The sequence below is a fragment of the Schistocerca piceifrons genome, chromosome 6 (genome assembly GCF_021461385.2).
Source record: "Schistocerca piceifrons isolate TAMUIC-IGC-003096 chromosome 6, iqSchPice1.1, whole genome shotgun sequence".
NCBI classification, from domain to species: domain Eukaryota; kingdom Metazoa; phylum Arthropoda; class Insecta; order Orthoptera; family Acrididae; genus Schistocerca; species Schistocerca piceifrons.
This window is the reverse complement of record NC_060143.1, coordinates 21,529,585-21,548,880: the sequence shown is the minus strand read 5'-3', so window position 1 is coordinate 21,548,880 and position 19,296 is coordinate 21,529,585. Positions and strand designations below refer to the sequence as shown.

Genomic DNA, 19,296 nt, shown 5'->3' with positions numbered 1-19,296 from the left:
CACAGTTTCACAAATTAGATGCAATATCTCATTCGATCGAAAAATCAATAATGTCACTTGTCATTAACACCTTGTGAGTCTTAAGCGGACTGTCATGGAAAGAATCGCAGCACATTCCATAGAGGAGTGTAACATATTCCGTTTGACTGATGATGAACAAATAACTTCCAAACTTCGGTCTTTATATAGATGTGGTGCAGACAGCAAGTGAAACACTCACTTTGTGGTTGCGTACAGCATTGGAAGCTGTGGTCACCCAGCATCCTTTTTGATTACAAAATTATTTATATCACTGTTAGTCTAAGACCTACAGTGATACCAATTTTTCTCCAAGTAAATGTATATTCTGTTCATATTGTATAAAATTCTCACCCCAATAACTTTTAAACTTTAACCTTAAGAATTTTTCAAGTGGAGCTGGGAATAGGTAGTGGCCCCTGAACTCTCTCTTTATTTCCGTATCTTTGTGGAATTAGAATATCATGGTGAAAGTTCGTACAGTTGCATTACTAGGTACTTATGTTGAATACCATGCTATCATTTTAGCTTTTGATCTAAGATAAATGAATCTTAACAGTGGCAAATCTGGGATGGAATAATGACAATATTATGAAAGGATAGATTTTTAGTCACCATATAGCAGAGATGTTGAATCACAGACAGGTAAACCATAAAGACTGCTAAACAAGTAAGGTATTCTTCTGAATTACACAACATACACACAAATGCAACTTGCAATACACACATGACCACTGTCTCTACCTAATGAGCCAGAACTGAAATCCCAGTCCATGGAATGGAATCATACAGATTCATCACATAGGCAGAAATTTTGCCGCAGTCCCTCTCCTGTAATATTAATTGTCGTCTTAGCCTATGACATTTGAGCAGTGATTTTGCACAGTTTCATCTCACTTGGATGAACTGTTAATACACTGTACTACTGTCAAACTTTCCTGCAACAACAACTGTGACAAACTATTCGGGAGAAATGTCCTGAACGTCTACACAGTGCATTAATTCTTGAGGATAACGCGAGAGCCTGAACGGCAGTGGGTGTGTGGAATTTGCTCACATGAAGGGGGCTGGGAAGTAGAGGAGCATCCACCATACTTGCCATACGATTGATGACCTCATACCAGAACTGGAGACATTACCACAGCAGTGATGTGTGATCTGACAATTTGCTCATGGTGAGGCCACAGGTATTCAACATCCTCCACAGTGTTGGCAGTGTGTGACAGATTTGTTGGGAGATTATTTCTAGGGACTCTAAAGATATCACAGGTCCTTGTTAGTGCCCTATATTATTGTGTACTGTTGTAATTGTCCATCAAACTTGTTTTAAATGACAAAATTTGTTTCGTCTTTTTTCTTATGCTATATCTTTATGGCAGGGTGTGTGTTCATCCATTTCCCTACATGTAATGTGTATGTATGAATTAACCTTCCATTTACATATTTTAGAATTGTTTGATTCAATACCTTTTTGAGACAAAAAAATTGCCATGACCTTTACAATGACCTTTGCAGATATGAATTGTGCCTCAAAATGTGAAAATGCGAAATTACGTAATAGATGCTATTTCATAGCAGATTGTATCCAGGGCAACTATTTTATGAGGGATGGATTGAAACAGCTTTATTCTCCGTATATAATGCTGAAAATGTTGCTATTGTACATCATTTGGCAAAGCCCAATTTGGAAAGATAATGTGTGTAAGAATCTGGTTGAAAAATAAAAAGTGCACAAACATGATGATGTATCACTGTGGTTGATGCTCTGGTGCAGTACCAAGTGTGTGGGCAGTTTAATGGTATGTAAATAGATGCAATGTAGTATTCAGACATGGGAACTAGCATTTTATAAGAAGGAAACATATATTTTTGTTAGCTGAAATACAGAAGTTTTTACAATGTGGACATTTTTAATGTGAAAAATTAGGTGGCAGATGAGTTGAACAGTTGTTTCGTCAGACATGAACTATGTTGGTAACAAGACTCTGCTAACCTCTACAAGAAGTTGCCCAGTACCATTCCTGAATGCTTTGTATTGTGAGTTGTTCATTGTTTTCTGTTCCTATTTTGATACTGGTGAAGTGGTTAATACTGGTACATCACGGATTACAATTACGACCCTTACAACACCAAAAGAGGTCAACGATCCCTGTGGCAGGGTGTCAGTTCTGCTCTCTCAGTACATGGATGTAGGGGCTGCTGTCCTGTGAGAGGGAGGTGCGGCTTTTTTCCCCATCATTGCCACTATCCCCCTTTCGGCCAAAATTCTAGTTGGTTTATGCTTGCCACAGTGTGCCACTATATAATGTCACTTTTTTGACAGCAATGATATTCTTTCTCTTACATTCAAGTAGAGCTGCTTTTGGTTCTACTTCTGTGCTAAGTGCATTGTCAGATCTATTTGCAGTGTTGTCAAGCCTGATTTTTTTTTCCCAGGCAACACTTACTTAATAATCAGCTTCAAAGAACTAAGGCTTTGTCTGTCATAACTCATGTGGTGTGAAAACCTTTTAAATTTGTGAGTCAAACCATTTACAAACAAACAAAAAAATAGATACAAATTTCGACAAAAATAGATGCAAATTTTGCAAAAAATAGATGCAAATTTTGCCAAAAATAGATGCCACATTTTCCGGTCCCTAACAATTAAATATCTCATCTTAAACACTAGTATTTCAGTGTGGCCCATGTAAAGGACTTGTGTAAAACTAACCGCTAACTGCAAATACTCTCAAACAGTATCTAACTGCCCATACCTTTCCTGAAAGGCGTGCTTTCTTAACAGATGCCATACTTCCCCTCAGTATGAGTACATAGAACTACGGAATGTACTTCAAAGAACATAATATAATTGGATATACAAAAAAAAAACTACTTACCAAGTGGCGGCAGGAGAACACACACAAAAAAGGTAACACGTATCCAAGCTTTTGGAGCCAGTGGTTCCTTCTTCTGGCTGAAGGGTTGAAGGGGAAGAAAGAGAGTGAAGAAAAAGGATTGGTGTGGTTTAGGAAAAGGGATAGTGTTTGGAAAAGTCACTCAGAATCTCGGGTCAGGGCAGACTTACCAGATGGGATGAGGAGAAGAACTGATTGGTGGCAATTGCACCAGACACTATCTGAAGTCTTGAGCGCTTAAAGGTGGAATGTAGGGTAATATGCAAGACAGAGGTGAGTGCTAAAACTTCATGCACAAGTTAAAAAGAGTGAAAAGACAAGTGTGTTGTATGTGATAGAGGTAATACACCACTAGTCACTCAGTATTATCCTGGTCTTGAATGTATTAATCAGCCAATTCTACAAGGTAAAGACGTACTAAAATCATGCCCTGGAATGAGCTCCAATCTATCTGAGATTTTACCCACTACATCTAGAATAGCTTTTTGTCACCCTCCCAATCTCCGCAATATGCTTGTCAGACCCTATCCTCCTTCTGCACCCATCTCCCTACCATACTGCTTGTGTCCCTGTACTGTTTGCACTGCAAGACTTGACCTATGCACCTTCCTACCACTACCTATACCAGCCCTGTAACTGGCAAAACATGTACTATCAAAGGGAGAGCCACCTGTGAAACGACATTTGTCTTATACTGACTGTTATCAGGGTGTATACACTCTGGAACAAATGGGAAATATGGGAAAACTTGGGAATTTTTCATCCAGGAGCTAACCAGTAAAAACCAGGAATTTTTCATTGTTTTAGTCTTCAGTTAAATTTTTGCAATTTTGATTGGTAAGAACTGATGAACAGCAAAATGTGTCAAAGGCTTCAGGGCAAAGACTATGGAAAACTTCATAACAATAAACTGCTGCCAATGAGTGTGACATCACAACTGTTTACATTAAGTTCATTTGAGCAGCTGCCATGTGCAGTTGAGTTTCGTATTGGCCGTACCTTTTCCCGCTTCAGGTTACTTGAAGCGTAGCTGTTAGCAGTATCAACAGTAGTAACAAGCAGCTAGACGCTACGTGGAAAATTTTTTCTGGCACACACAAGCTGTAGTATTTGTACATGCGCAGAGCAGTCTGTGTTGTAGTGGGGATGGGGTAGTTTCTGTGTGAACCATTTTCCCATTTAGTGATTTTTCGCTGTTTCCTCCTAGTTTACAGTTCTCACGTCAAATGAAAATTGATTTCTGTGGCTGAGAGCTATCAAGTGAATTAAAATACATTCATTGAATTAAGGAGGGCTACAATATGTTATTAGTTTCAGTTTTCTGATTTTGTTTTATTCCCACAGTTTTGGTAGTCAAGCATTAATTGCCTTGCAGAACAATGAAGTTATTTTTATCAGTTTGCTAAATAAAGGTGGCTTTTATTAATCTTTTCCGCAGAGGCAGTCAGTTTATTAGAAACGAAATGTTTCATTCCACATTATTTGCTAGTTTCAACAGTTCACTGAATTTCAAATCCACATTTTCATGTTCTGTCACATACAGCATTATGCCATAATAAAGAACCAAACATAATACAGTACTGGTACTCCAACAAAATTTGCATCCCGAAAACCACACTGAAAGGATTAATATCAGGTTGGGCCTACCTCATTGTCAATCTGCGCATATGAATGTGCACTTTAAGCTGAATTATGCATTTTAGTATGATTTACGAAAGTCCGATGCTCCAGCATCCTCTGATGTTCTATTTCTTTTATGATGTCATGTAAGATCTCGTAATAATATATGAACAAACAGGCTATGTCACCTACAATAAATTTCTTAAATCACAGAGCATTCACCTCTAATTTAAAATGTAATACATTGAGGACTAGCCACTGAGAAGAATTTGGAGCCCAGAAGACCAGACTTTAATGTCATTATTTAAAATCTTACTGGCACTTTTGTGTGATATATTGTAAAGCGTAACACATGCAAAAAGACCAATATTACATGTGAAAGCTTAGCTGTTCTTGTAGGTACACTATATACATTAATTTAAACCATTAACTTTTCCTATTTGTGTGTTGATGCTACTTAATAGTGATGTTGCTATTGGCTAACTCCATCAAGTGTCCTATGCTCTGAATATCTGCTGTCAGTGGCTGGTGAGATCATGTGACATGAGCTATGATTGGCTTACAAAAGTGCATTTCAGTCTCGATTTCAATCCTTCAGAAACTAACGTGCTGTGTTTGGTGGAATTCGAATGTATACTTTTGTAATACAAATACAAAAATATGCAGTGTAAATGTTGCTGGACATAAAAGATCTTTCCAAAACTTTGTTGAGTTTTTTCGTTCTCTGAAGTGCCGGGAAGTTCTACGCTGATGTATAAAATATTTACCATTCAAAAGATTGATATTTTTACAGCTCCAAAGGAAATTATACTGTTACTTATCATGGAAAAAGTGAATTTTTCACCATTGAAGAAGCGTACTTTCATGTAGGAAAAAGTGTTTTTTTTTTTTTTTACAATGACTGGCCATAGGCTGGCAACACACAATATCTTGTTGCAGAATATGCACTACAACATGACAGTCGTGACCTTGGTGCCTGTTTCATCACACGTGCCATCTGGATTCTTCCCCTAGTCACTTGTTTCTCTGAACTCCATCATCATCATTCAGCCTTTTCCCACGTCATGTGGGGTCTGCGTTGCTTTGCTGGACCCTTCTCTTCCATAAATACCTATCCAGTGCTTCTTCTCTGAACCATCCTGTCTCCCGTAGGTCCCCTGCTACCTTTTCTTTCTATCTCAGCTTCGGTCTTCGTCTTCTCCTTAATCCTTATATTTCTAGGTCTTCAACTCTTCTCCCCACATAGTACTCCCCTCTTCTCTGCACATGTCCGTGCCATCTTAGCCTACTTTCTTGGATCTTCTTCCCTGTGGGTCCCACTTTCACTGTTCCCCTGATGTACTCATTCCTTAGTAATCCCTTCATGCCACCCCACTCATCCACTTTAACATTCTCATTTCTGCTGCCGGGCTTGGGTGATTGGCCAAGTTTCCGCACTATATAGCATCACAGGTTTCACCACAGACTTGTAAAGCTTTCCTTTCATTCTGGAGCTAATCTTCTTTGTTTCTCTGAAGCCCACAGGTGGGAATTGGCGCTACAACATATCCTTGGTTCTCACCCCCACCAGACCTTAATTTACGTTAATTTCTTCAGTCTTAACATTTCTTCACAGTGACTATTCCTTTCTGCACTCCATTTCAGTTTTCTTCATCTTTCATTTTGTGACCTGCCTGTTTTTCACTGTTCATCTTCCACCTCTATCACATACAATGCACTTAACTGTTTGCTCTTATTAAGTCATGCACGATGTTTCAGCACTAATCTCAGTCTTTGCTTATTACCCTAGCTTCAACTTTTAAGCTCTTAGGATTTCAAATGTTCTCCATTGCAGTCCCCAACAATGTCTTTCCTTCTCATCCCATCGGTAAGTCTCCAGTGACCTGGGGTTCTGGATGACTTTTCCAAACTGGAGATGATGGTCATGTGTGCGTGTGAGATGTGCTTGCTTGTGTAAATGATTGTGCTTGTATTGCCTTTTATAAAGAAGACTTTGGCTGAGAGCTAAATGTGTAATAGTCTTTCTATTGTGCCGGTCTGCAACTCAACAAGTTATCTTTATGGTGAGCAGTAATTTATCTTTTTCTTTATATTATTAGTGCTATTATTTCTTTTCAAAATAACAATTTACATCATTCTGTGTCATGTGTCCTAATAGTATATTTATATATTCAGTGTAATAATAATAATAATAATAAAGGATAAAGTTGACATCATACCAATTATACTATCAACTACAGGAGTCATACCACACAATATCCACAAGTACATCAACACAATACAGCTACATCCAAACGTATATATACAACTACAGAAATCTGTCATTATTGATACATGTTCAATTACCCGAAAGTTCCTAAATGCAATGTAACATATACCGTACTGTTAAAGGAAGTCATGCTTGATCAAGGTCCGCGTCACTTTCCATTTTTAACCAGACATAACATCTGAGACAGGAAAGAGAAATAATAATAATAATAAGAAGAAGAAGAAGTAAGCTAGTTGAGCACTAGTGTCTAATTGCATCCGGTTTGCTCAATGGTTGACAGGATTAGGAGCACAGAGGGAGAAGAAAAATAATGAGTCCTCCAAAACGTTTCATGGATGGAATTCAATCTGAGTTCAAGTTGATCATTGATTCCTTTACTCAGTTTTCTTCAGGACAGTCGACCCTCCGACCGAACACGCCCAGCTACCATGCCCGCCAATAAATAGTGCTTTGTGTAAATATTAGCTGTATTTAATCAAAACACTACAAGTGACACATCAAGCGAAAGTTACTTTCATTCTTAAGTTTTGTGTAACACACAGCATCGCATCATCACTATGTAGAAATCTGCTGTCAGTTCACTCTTTTTTAGAAATATTTAATCAACTGTGATTTTTTAGTTAAATAAATTTTCCTTAGGAAAGAATATGAATTACTATTTTCCTCTGTTGTCTCATCCACATTTACAACCACACTTGGTGGTTCTTGGATAAAACATCCGTCAATGTATAACACTACAAGGCACTCTATTGTTCCACTTTGAACTGTTTTGTCTACGTCTTATGACAAATGATATGCCACATTGTATATTACAAGTGCATGAGCGTGGAATAACATGCATTGAAACATTGGAGTACATTACAAAAAATGATGGTAGTTCATGATTCATATTCCGTGAGCCCCTGTTCACCAAATCCCTGCTGTCTCTTATAGTCTCTCTTCCAGAGCTTTGAGAACTTTAGTTCACATTTTGCTTTCTTCTCTTTTGCATTTATTTCTTTATGTTTTCCCATCTTTCCTTTTTGTGGTAATTTTTACTTCTGATTGTAGTTAATGTAATACTGTCATCTATTGCTGTTATTAGCTACATGAATAATATATGTGCTTATGGTATTAATGTGGCAAGTATAATTATTATAAATAACCATTGTTTACAGGTTACCGTGAAGCCCAGTGCAGTTGGATTGAAGTTCAAGAAGAGATAAGACAGCGAAGCACTGGCATACAGCCTCGTTTAGCTCTTTTCCTAGTTATTTTTTCACCAAAGAGGGGCAGTATTGAAATTTGGGCAATGGAGCAAGGTCCAAAGGTTGCCACATTCAAAGTCAGTGCACATGGACGGTAAATTCACTGTTTATATTCCTACATTTTATTGTCACAATGCTCAATAGTTTATAACACCTTATACTTCATTTCTAGTGCTAACGAGATGAAGTGTGACTGTTCAATGTTGCTTAGAGCTGAAACAATTTTCATCCTAATCAGCCATTTTAATTTTTTCCAAAATGACTTCTAAAGAATGGCAGAAAGACTGCCTAGTACAGCCAAAAGAATCTCTGTCCCACATGCCTTTTTTGTGTAAATACTTGAGCTTTGAAGATCTTCAATTTAGGACATGAAACTGAAAGGGGGGGGGGGGGGTGGCAAGGTAAAAATGATAATGATAACAAGTAAAAACCAACAATTTCTTCTCCTTGAATTAAGAACTTTAATTACTCACACATTGTCTTGGAAGACCCTACAGGAATGATATTTGGGGAGCTGTATTATATTTCTCGATTCTTCACTTAATAATAATAATAATAATAATAATAATAAATGGAAGTGTGGTTTGCTCATGCTTGCTACTATAAATCTGCAACTCATGCTCACAGATCTATGAGGATTACAAGGTATAGGAACTTCAGATTGAAGGTCAAACACATGAACATCAGTTTACAACATGTCAGTGCAGGTTACCTGTATGTTTATGGTATACAGTGGTGCCACGAGATGCCCAATGTGCTTCAGAACTCTGAATACAAAGAAAAAATTCAATTTACAATGTCGTTACAATGTCTTCCATGCAAAGGATTGTGGGTCCTTGGAAAGAGAATCTGAGCAATTTTCCCAAACATTTTCACTATGAAATTATATTTTTGTATTTAGGAGGAATGCTCAAAAGACAAATTTGCAGTTTGAGTAAGTTACTTTATTACTTTTCATATTGGCAAACCATTGCACAGTTTCATTGAAGGAGAGTTTATAAATACATGTTTAGTGTTCACAGCTGAAAATATTGCTCCCGAAATACATGAAAAGTTTCAGGCAATTAGTCTCTTTCGTTCAACTGTTTGATTCATAATTAAAGAAATAGCTAATAATGCTTCATATTTGGTAATGGCTCTTGCAGAAAAGGTATTGCATTTTCTTTGGTGCTAGATGAGCCTACAGACATTTCTGATTCTGCTCAATTGGCAGTTTACATTCTCAGACTAGATTGTAGCCCATGGTCACAGAACAACAATTGGACACGATTCCAATGGAAGACACAACAACAAGGGCTGGTATTCTCAAATGTTCACAAGTGAATGTTGATAGTATGGTTCTGTAGTGGAAGAATCTCGCTTCTGTAGCTAGAGGTGGTACATACTATGTGTGGCTGAAAATCAGTTTCATAGTACTTTTACAAGAAGTGCTGAAATCATTATCCATTCCACATGAGATTTTTGCAATACATTGTGTTCTCCACCAAGATATTCTTGTGTCAAGAATATGAACATGAAGAAAATAATGAGTGTGGTGACTTGTACAACAGATTTCATCTCCCAGAACATCATTTCGAAGTCTTTTTGGATGGTCTCTAAAGCATTTTTGGTGATGTACCATACCACAGTGAAATATGCTGGCTGAAAGTGGAGGTAAAGTCCTTGACAGATTTTTTTGAACTTTGTAGTGAAATCAATATATTTACAGACGTGAGTCGCAAGCCTTGTGCAGAATTGAAAAATTAAAGTTGGGTACCAGATCTGGCCTTCCACTGTGATATTATGCACCATATGAATACTTTGTTGTTGTTGTGGTCTTCAGTCCTGAGACTGGTTTGATGCAGCTCTCCATGCTACTCTATCCTGTACCAGCTTCTTCATCTGCCAGTACCTACTGCAGCCTACGTCCTTCTGAATCTGCTTAGTGTATTCATCTCTAGGTCGCCCTCTGCGATTTTTACCCTCCAAGCTGCCCTCCAATACTAAATTTGTGATCCCTTGATGCCTCAGAATGTATTGTACCAACCAATCCCTTCTTCTAGTCAAGTTGTGCCACAAACTCCTCTTCTCCCCAATCCTACTCAGTACCTCCTCATTAGTTATGTGATCTATCCATCTAATCTTCAGCATTCTTCTGTAGCACCACATTTCGAAAGCTTCTATTCTCTTCTTGTCCAAACTATTTATCGTCCATGTTTCACTTCCATACATGGCTACACTCCATACAAATACTTTGAGAAACGACTTCCTGACACTTAAATCTATACTCGATGTTAACAAATTTCTCTTCTTCAGAAACAATTTCCTTGCCATTGCCAGTCTACATTTTATATGCTCTATACTTTGACAATCATCAGTTATTTTGCTCCCCAAATAGCAAAACTCTTTTCTACTTTAAGCGTCTCATTTCCTAATCTAATTCCCTCAGCATCACCCGACTTAATTCGGCTACATTCCATTATCCTCCTTGTGCTTTTGTTTATGTTCATCTTATATCCTCCTTTCAAGACACTGTCCATTCCGTTCAACTGCTCTTCCAAGTCCTTTGCTGTCTCTGACAGAATTACATTGTCATCGGCGAACCTTAAAGTTTTTATTTCTTCTCCATGGATTTTAATACCTACTCTGAACTTTTCTTTTGTTTCCTTCACTGCTTGCTCAATATACAGATTGAATAACATCGGGGAGAGGCTACAACCCTGTCTCACTCCCTTCCCAACCACTGCTTCCCTTTCATGCCCCTCGACTCTTATAACTACCATCTGGTTTCTGTACAAATTGTAAATAGCCTTTCACTCCCTGTATTTTACCCCTGCCACCTTCATAATTTGAAAGAGAGTATTCCAGTCAACATTGTCAAAAGCTTTCTCTAAGTCTACAAATGCTAGAAATGTAGGTTTGCCTTTTCTTAATCTAGCTTCTAAAATAAGTCGTAGGGTCAGTATTGCCTCACGCGTTCCCCATATTTCTGCGGAATCCAAACTGATCTCTCCGGAGGTCGGCTTTTACCAGTTTTTCCATTCGTCTGCAAAGAATTCGAGTTAGTATTTTGCAGCTGTGACCTATTAAACTGATAGTTCGGTAATTTTCACATCTGTCAACACCTGCTTTTATTTGCGATTGGAATTATTATATTCTTCTTGAAGTCTGAGGGTATTTCGCCTGTCTCATACCTTTCGCTCACCAGATGGTAGAGTTTTGTCAGGACTGGCTCTCCCATGGCTGTCAGTAGTTCTAATGGAATGTTGTGTACTCCCGGGGCATTGTTTCGACTTAGGTCTTTCAGTGCTCTATCAAACTCTTCATGCAGTATCATATCTCCCATTTCATCTTCATCTACATCCTCTTCCATTTCTATAACATTGCCATCAAGTACATCGCCCTTGTATAGACCCTGAATTTAGCGTTACAGTGTAAAAAATAAGTCAATTTCAGAGGTGACTGCATTCAGAGCTTTAAGCTGAAACGCTCTTGTGGAATAGACAACTTGGAAATGGGATCACTGTGTGCTTCTCCAAGTTGTCATCTTTAACAGTGGGAGCAGAGCAGAATTTTGAACAATATCAAAATACTCATTGATCTTCTCCACAAATCTGAGGTTCATTACCAGGATTTTGAAAAGTTAAAAGAACAATTTAATGTCTTTTCACTTCCATTTTCAGTTGGAACTTATGGATCTACAGTGTTACAGGCAGCTGCATGATAAATTTCATAACTAAATTAGCCTCACAGACTTTTATAAGAATTTTCCTCGACATATATTTCCACGACTTTACAAGATGTTGATGTTTGAATCTACGTACTTGTGCAAGCAACCTTATCCAACAATAAAGAGAATGACATCCTCCCACATAGTCTGGCTGACGGACTTTGACTTAAGTCCTTGTCTTGGATTAGCAGTGCTCAGAAAGTGATACCAAACTTTGATGCTTTATTGAGAAGAAAAATAAGTAATTTTCATCAACATCTTGTATTTTTATGTTTAACATTTAAATAATATGGTAATGACATACACGATTGTCAATTTAAATTTCATCGTAAAACTCCATTCATAGGATGCATTTGTCATAAGAAATGTCACGTTTTGTTGTTTTGTACTTAGTGGTTCTTGGTCCTTACCTTATCAGTCCACCTAATTTTCAACATTTATCTGTGGCATTTTATCATAAATGCTTCGATTCTCTTCTGTTCTGTTTTTCCCACAGTCCATGTTTCACTACCATACAGTGCTGTATTCCAGACATACATTCTCAGAAATTTCTTTCTCAAATTAAGGCTGATATTTGATATTAGTAGACTTGGCCAGGAATGCCCTTTTTGGCATTGCTAGTCTGCTTTTGATGTCCTCCTTCCGCCATCCATCGTTGATTATTTTGCTGCCTAGGTAGCAGAATTCCTTAACTTAATGACCATCAATCCTGTTGCTAAGTTTCTCGCTGTTCTCATTTCTACTACTTCTCATTACCTTCGTCTTTCTTCAATTTACTTTCAGTCCATACTCTGTACTCATTAGACTGTTCATTCCATTCAGCAGATCATGTAGTTCTTCTTCACTTTCACTCAGGATAGCAAGGTCATCAGCGAATCGTGCCATTGATATCCTTTCTCCTTGAATTTTAATTCCACTCCTGAACGTCTCTTTTATTTCCATCATTGCTTCCTTGATGTACACATTGAACAGGAGGGGCGAAAGGCTACATCCTTGTCTTATGCCCTTTTCAATAAGAGCACTTCGTTCTTCATTGTCCACACTTATTATCTCCTCTTGGCTGTTGTACATATTGTATATGAGCCATCTCTCCCTATAGCTTACCCATGCTTTTTTCAGAATTTCGAACATCTTGCACCATTTTACATTGTCGAATGCTTTTTCCAGGTCAATAAATCCTATGAATGTGTCTTGATTTTTCTTTAGTCCTGCTTCCATAATTAACCACAATGTTAGAATTGCCACTCTTGTGCCTTTACCTTCCCTACAAAGAATAACTTCACTTAACAAAGGTTTATTCAGCACTTGCACATACCAGACCTCAGAGCGAACTGCCTCCGGCCAGAACACATACAGTATATATACAGCTACAGAACATCCCAGTATGATGATTCTTGACATTTGTGGATGCTTCTAGAAGGTACTCAAACCAAATATAAAAATTAAAACTCTGCAGTCCAGGTGAGTTTGGAATTCACGACCCTCCATGCAACAGTGTAGTATCATACCCACTACACCACGGTGCTACTCAGCTTCTTCTGCAACATTGCTCCCTCCTTTAGCGAACAGCGTCTCGGTGTTACGTCCTCCTAGTCTGGGAATGAGTCATCGGTCCTGCATACTCTGACTCCTGATGACTGATGCTCACCCTGGCGGTGATCTTCTTAGAACTTCTTTTGTCACCATGCTGTTTGTCACCTTTCCACTTGTTGCCGGTCGCCGGAGCTTCGAATTTACCCTGGGTTGCAGGATCCTTATAGGGCTTCATTCGAAGGATGTGGACCGTATCTCTGATCTTTCATCGTCTTGTGTTGGGGTCAAAATCTTCAGTTTCATAAGTAACATCAGACAACTGTCTTACAACCTTTTTAGGTCCAAAGTAGCACCTGAGGAGCTTCTCAGAGAGACCAACCTTCCAAACAGGAGTGAAGATACAGACGAGGTCACCAGGCTGGTAGACAACAGGGCAGAGGTTCGCGTCATACCTTCGGCGATCGTTTTCTTGAGCCTGCAGTGTGCGGAGTCGAGCTAACTGCTGAGCTTCCACAGCTCTGGTTAACACTTGGCTGATGTTGTCGTTGTCCACATCATTAGGATGTAACAGAAACACAGTGCCCATCATCGTAGTCACCTCACACCCATGCACTAGGAAAAATTGCGTAAATCCTGTGGTGTCTGGTTTGGCGGTGTTGAAGGCAAACGTCACGAATGGTAGCACCTCACCCCAGTTGCTCTGCTCACCATTGACGAACATTGCTAGCGTGTCGGCCAAGGTCTTATTAAGGCGTTCAGTTAGCCCATTAGTTTGCAGATGGTAGGCAGTCATCATATGATGAGTAATGTTGCACCGATGGTTTATCTCTGTCACAAGATTCGATTGAAAAAACTTTCCCTCGATCCATAATTAACGACCTTGGGGCACCATGTTTTAATACGAGGGCCGTTCAGAAAGTAACCTCTAGTTGATTTAAAAAAATACACCAAGTTAAATAAAAATATTTTAATATATACACCTTACAACTACATCTTTGCACTATTTTTCTACATAGTCTCCATAGCGATTGAGGCACTTATCGTATCTCTTCACAAGCTTTGAAATTCCTTCTGCATAAAAATCACCCGGTTGTGCCTGGAGCCAGCCTGTGACCGCATCTTTGAGCTCTTCGTCGTCATCAAACCACTGTGACCCGAGCCATTTCTTCAAATGCATGAAGAGGTGATAATCACTTGGCGCCAGGTCTGGGCTGTAAGGTGGATGGTTGATAACGTCCCACTTGAAGGACTCAAGAAGGGCCGTTGTTCTGCGAGCAGAGTGAGGACGGGCGTTATCGTGCAAAAGAACGATACCGGAAGTCAGCATACCACGGCGTTTGTTCTGTATAGCCCGTCGTAACTTTTTTATTGTTTCACAGTACACGTCTTGATTAATGGTCGTACCATGTTCCATGAATTCAACCAACAACACCCCTTTGGCATCCCAAAACACCGTTGCCATCAGTTTTCTGGCAGAAAAATCTTGCGAGGCTTTTCTTGGTTTGGTAGGCGAATTTGAATGTGCCCACATCTTTGATTGTTCTTTTGTCTCAGGGTTCACGTACTTAATCCAGGTTTCGTCACCGGTCACGATTCTGTTTAACAATGGTTCTCCTTTGTCCTCATTACGTGACAGAAAGCCTAATGCAGAGGCCATTCTTTGAGTTTTGTGGTGGTCGGTAAGAATTTTGGGCACCCATCGTGCACAGAACTTATGGTAACCCAATCTTGCTGTCACTATCTCGTACAAGAGAGTCTTAGAAATCTGTGGAAAACCAGTAGACAACTCCGACATTGAGAAACGTCGATTTTCACGAACTTTTGCATCAACTGTCTGAACGAATTCGTCAGTTACCAATGATGGTCTACCACTCCTCTCTTCATCATGAACATTTTCTCGTCCACTTTTAAATAAACGTACCCATTCACGGACAACTCCTTCACTCATAAGTCTTGGTCCGTACACGGCACAAAGCTCACGATGAATAGCTGCTGCAGAATATCCTTTGGCTGTAAAAAATCTTATGACAGCACGCACTTCACATTTGGCGGGGTTTTCTATTGCAGCACACATTTCAAACTGCCACAAAAACTAAACTAGCGCAGGTACGACGTTCACTCGACCACGGCTTGATGCCGACTGACCTGTTGAGTGCGTGAACGCACAGATGGCGTCACTACTCCCCCCACAACCCGCACTGTGACCAATCAGAGGTTACTTTCTGAACCGCCCTCGTACAATGTCTTCCACGATGAATTTGGTTACCTCGGATTCTTTGGCTGTTTTCACGGCTTTTGTAATGGCATAGCGTGTCAGATAATCAGTGCAAAGAATAATCCATCTATTGCCACTAGCACACGTTGGAAGTCATCCGAGGAGGTCAATCCCAATGTGCTGGAAAGGCGTTTCGGCAGGTGGAATTGGTATGAGTCAGCCAGGTGGTTTCTAAGGAACTGCCTTTCTTCTCTGGCAATCTTGACAATGCGACACTTAGTGATGGATGCTCCTGAATAAACCTGGCCAGAAAAATTTCGTGTGAATTCTATCATAATAAATCCTAAATGTCCGGCCTCAGGTGTGTCATGGAATTTCTGTAGAACATCTAAGCCCATGTATTTAGAAGTCACTGGTAGCCGCCTCTTTCCAAACGGATCAGAGTTTTTCTCGCGAAGTAATACATTAACTACCTTAAATTGTCCTTTCACATCCTCTGACCAATTTAAGGCAAGCATAATTTGAGATATCATGGTGTCCTCCTTCGGCTCAGCAGAGAGATCCTGGAGTGCAGCGAGACAGTCACTATCTTCATCGAAGTCTTGATGGCCTTGCACAGGGTTTCTTGAGAGACAGCCGGCATCATGGTATTTTTTTCCATTTTTGTATGCTATGGTAATGTCATAGTCTTGAAGACGTAGTGCCCACCTAGCGAGTCATCCTGATGGATCCTTAAGACCTGTCAACCAACAAAGTGAATGATGGTCTTCCATAGATATACTGTCAAAATTTGCACATGGCCCAGATCACAGCAAGACATTCTCTTTCTGTAGTTGAGTAGTTTCTCTCGGCTTTTGTAAGTGCCCTAGAAGCATAGGCTAAAACCTTCTCTTTTCCATCCGAAATTTGCACGAGAACAGCACCGATACCATACCCGCTGGCATCTGTGTGTAATTCTGAAGGTGCTCTCTCATCGTACAGACCAAGTACAGGGTCAGTCGTCAGAGCTTTTCGCAGTTCATCGAAAGAATCTTGGTGAGCAGCACCTCAGATAAATTTAGCATCAGCTTTTAACAGCTCCTGGAGTGGCCTGGCTTTGATACAAAAGTCTTTGATAAAATGATGGTAACAAGAACATAATCCGAGGAATAGGAAGTTTCATTACAGATCTCACCTTTTGTAGGTCTGGCCGTACACCTTCATTTGACACAAGGTGTCCAAGTATTTTGATTTCTTTTGCTCCAAAGAGACACTTTCTTGGCTTAAATCTCAGTCCACCTTGTTGGAGACACTTAAGGACAGCCCTCAGTCTTTTTATATGTTCATCAAATGTCTCTGAGAACACTATAGTGTCATCTAAATAACAAAGATACATCATCCACTTCAGGTGCCATAGAAGATTATCTATCATCCGTTCAAAAGTTGCTGGTGCATTACACAAACCAAACAGCACTACCTTAAACTCATACAGGTCCTCAGGGGTGATGAATGTAGTTTTCTCATGATCAGCCTCATTTACTTCGATTTGCCAGTATGCCGAGTACATGAGAGAAACTTAGCCCCCTTCAGACAATCTAGTGTATTGCCAGTTCGTGGAAGAGGGTAAATGTCCTTTTTAGTTATCTTATTAAGCTTCCTGTAATCAACACGAAAGTGCCAACTGCCATCCTTCTTCCTGAAGAGGACCACTGGTGATGACCATGGGCTCTGTGAATGCTGAATGATGTCATTCTTCATCATTTTCTCTACCTCTTCACGAATTATTCGATGTTCCATTGCTGACACATGGTATGCTCTCTGGCTTATTGGTTGATGGTCTCCAGTGCTAATCTGGTGCTTCACCGTTGATTTGTCTGATTTGCTCCTCACCTGTGGATTGAAGCATTCAGAGAACTCTTGAAGAATCGCAAGCTTCTTCTTATGTTGTTCCCTAGTGAGATCTGGTGATAGTCGAGCTAGAAGATCTTGTCTCATAGTGGTAGCAGTAATTTCACCCACAGACTCAGCATGGAGGTTTCTAAGATGCTCAGCTGTTCTTCAATTAACGGCTCAGCGTTTGCTACGCACATGCGTCATGGAAGGATCTGTGATTCTTGGGGACAGTTAACTATCCACAGTTCACCGAATCCATTTGTAAACGAGACGACAGAGGCTGGTATAACCAAGTTATTCTTCAGTGGTATGCTTCTCTTACATTCCACTACAAGATCCGTGGGTTGATGCATGACATGACACCTGACAGTTACCTTTCTAGCACTGACTGCAGGAATTATCACTTCATCCAGCACACATAGTCTCCATACACTAGGATGTCCATCTTTCTGTCCACCGTATCTCATCTTGTCTAGCATAATCTTCAAGCGACCACAATCTATAATTGCCTGAGAAGCTTTCAGAAAGTCCCATCTGAGAATGACATCATGACTACACTGTTCTAAGATGATGAATTCTAAGGGCTGTGTGTGGCCACTTATACCCACACGAATGGTATATCTTCCTGTAGGTTTTACATATTACCCAATAGCCACCTTCATCAGAGATGTTTTGTTGTCAACGAATACGGTTTTCTGCAACTGACAACGGCACTTCTTCAAAATGACTGAATATGATGCTCCAGAGTCCACAAGAGCATGGGCTGATCGGCCATCTGTGAGGATATCGACCTAATTCCTATCATTTTTCTAGTGATTGACAGTGGAGGATTTTTCTCTTCAGTGGCTACACCTCCAAGGAAGGTCGCACCCTTTAGTTTCCCAGGTTGTGGTGGTTAGGTGATCGTCTGGAGCTTCTAAATGACGATGGAGACATTGATTGGCACGTTGGGGAGTGTCCTCTCCAGTGGCTGGTTTGCGGTGATTGTGACCTACGTCTCCTGCACCCACATCTTCTTGTTCATCTTTGTCATCCCAGAGTTGGCATCGGCTAAGATCGGTCTGCCGTCTTCTGGCACAGGCGTCATCAAATATCCGCCGCCTTTCTCGACAATAGCGCACTGCATGTCCCGGTCGTCCACAGTGGAAACAAACTGGTTGGTTATCCTGGGTCCTCCAGGCGTCAGTCTTCCTTGGTGCTCAAACAGGTTCCTCATGTGGCATTGTGGGAACATAACTTGACCTGGGTCTCGACTTTTTCATCGTTTCAAAGGGAAATGAAGAACGAGAGATTGGGTTCAATGTCTGTTCCAGTTCCTCCCTTATGACCTCTTGAAGTCTCCCGGTTTTTGCTCACTGTGTAATCCTACATCTACATCTACATTTATACTCCGCAAGCCACCCAGCGGTGTGTGGCAGAGGGCACTTTACGTGCCACTGTCATTACCTCCCTTTCCTGTTCCAGTCGCGTAGGGTTCGCGGGAAGAATGACTGTCTGAAAGCCTCCGTGCGCGCTCTAATCTCTCTAATTTTACATTCGTGATCTCCTCGGGAGGTATAAGTAGGGGGAAGCAATATGTTTGATACCTCATCCAGAAACGCACCCTCTTGAAACCTGGTGAGCAAGCTACACCGCGATGCAGGGCGCCTCTCTTGCAGAGTCTGCCACTTGAGTTTGTTAAACATCTCCGTAGCGCTATCACGGTTACCAAACAACCCTGTGACGAAACGCGCCGCTCTTCTTTGGATCTTCTCCATCTCCTCCGTCAACCCGATCTGGTACGGATCCCGCACTGATGAGCAATACTCAAGTATAGGTCGAATGAGTGTTTTGTAAGCCACCTCCTTTGTTGATGGACTACATTTTCTAAGGGCTCTCCCAATGAATCTCAACCTGGTACCCGCCTTACCAACAAT

At 40.2% G+C, this 19,296-nt stretch overlaps 1 protein-coding gene across 1 annotated transcript in view; it reads left to right on the top strand.

Annotated features, from left to right (window-relative positions):
• The window catches only part of LOC124802945 (rab3 GTPase-activating protein non-catalytic subunit), a 171,428-nt gene that overhangs the window by 37,884 nt on the left and 114,248 nt on the right, over nucleotides 1-19,296 (top strand). Inside the window, exon 9 of the mRNA XM_047264033.1 lies at nucleotides 7,962-8,145. Coding sequence (XP_047119989.1) covers nucleotides 7,962-8,145 — 184 coding nt within the window. The remainder of the gene's footprint in view (nucleotides 1-7,961; nucleotides 8,146-19,296) is intronic.